The sequence below is a fragment of the Wasmannia auropunctata genome, unplaced genomic scaffold (genome assembly GCF_000956235.1).
Source record: "Wasmannia auropunctata unplaced genomic scaffold, wasmannia.A_1.0 LD271470.1, whole genome shotgun sequence".
Taxonomy (NCBI): Eukaryota; Metazoa; Arthropoda; class Insecta; order Hymenoptera; family Formicidae; genus Wasmannia; species Wasmannia auropunctata.
Genome location: NW_012091420.1, coordinates 1 through 490, shown reverse-complemented (window position 1 = coordinate 490; position 490 = coordinate 1). Strand labels below are relative to the sequence as shown.

At 32.4% G+C, this 490-nt stretch overlaps 1 protein-coding gene across 1 annotated transcript; it reads left to right on the top strand.

Moving 5' to 3' along the window:
* Positions 1 to 21: 21 nt before the first annotated feature.
* Positions 22 to 484, top strand: LOC105462073 (putative sodium-dependent multivitamin transporter; the record flags this gene model as incomplete). The annotated part of the gene is made up of 3 exons (XM_011708598.1): positions 22 to 66; positions 164 to 385; positions 464 to 484. Coding segments are annotated over exons 2-3 (219 nt in total), but the record flags the coding sequence as incomplete, so codon positions are not given.
* Between the last annotated feature and the right edge of the window lie 6 nt (positions 485 to 490).

Below are 490 nucleotides of genomic sequence, written 5' to 3'. Positions count from 1 at the left end.
CTGTCCATAAGTACAGGAATTGGTATTTATTATAGATTTAATGGAGGACGTCAAAAAACTGTGCAGGTGATGTTCATCATTATTCTCTTGTTAAAAATCGTCACTTAAAACAAGATTAATTTTTTAAAAATTTTGGTATAATGAAATATAACGTGTTTTATAGGAGTACTTTGTTGCAAATCAATCAATGAGTGTCGTACCCGTTGCTATTGCCATGGTAGCTTCCTTTATATCTGCAATTGGACTGCTCTCTATATCAGCCGAGAATTATATGTACGGGACGCAATTTGTTGTAATAAATCTATCAATTCTTTTGGGCATTCCGATTGTTTGTTATGGATTCCTACCCGTATTTTACAATCTGCAGGCGATGAGCATATACGAGGTAAATCTAGCGAAATTTATTTATGTTGCGGAATATTTTTAATAACAGATATATTCAAAGGGATATTAATTCTTTTAGTATTTAGAAAAGCGTTTCGGAGTAAGA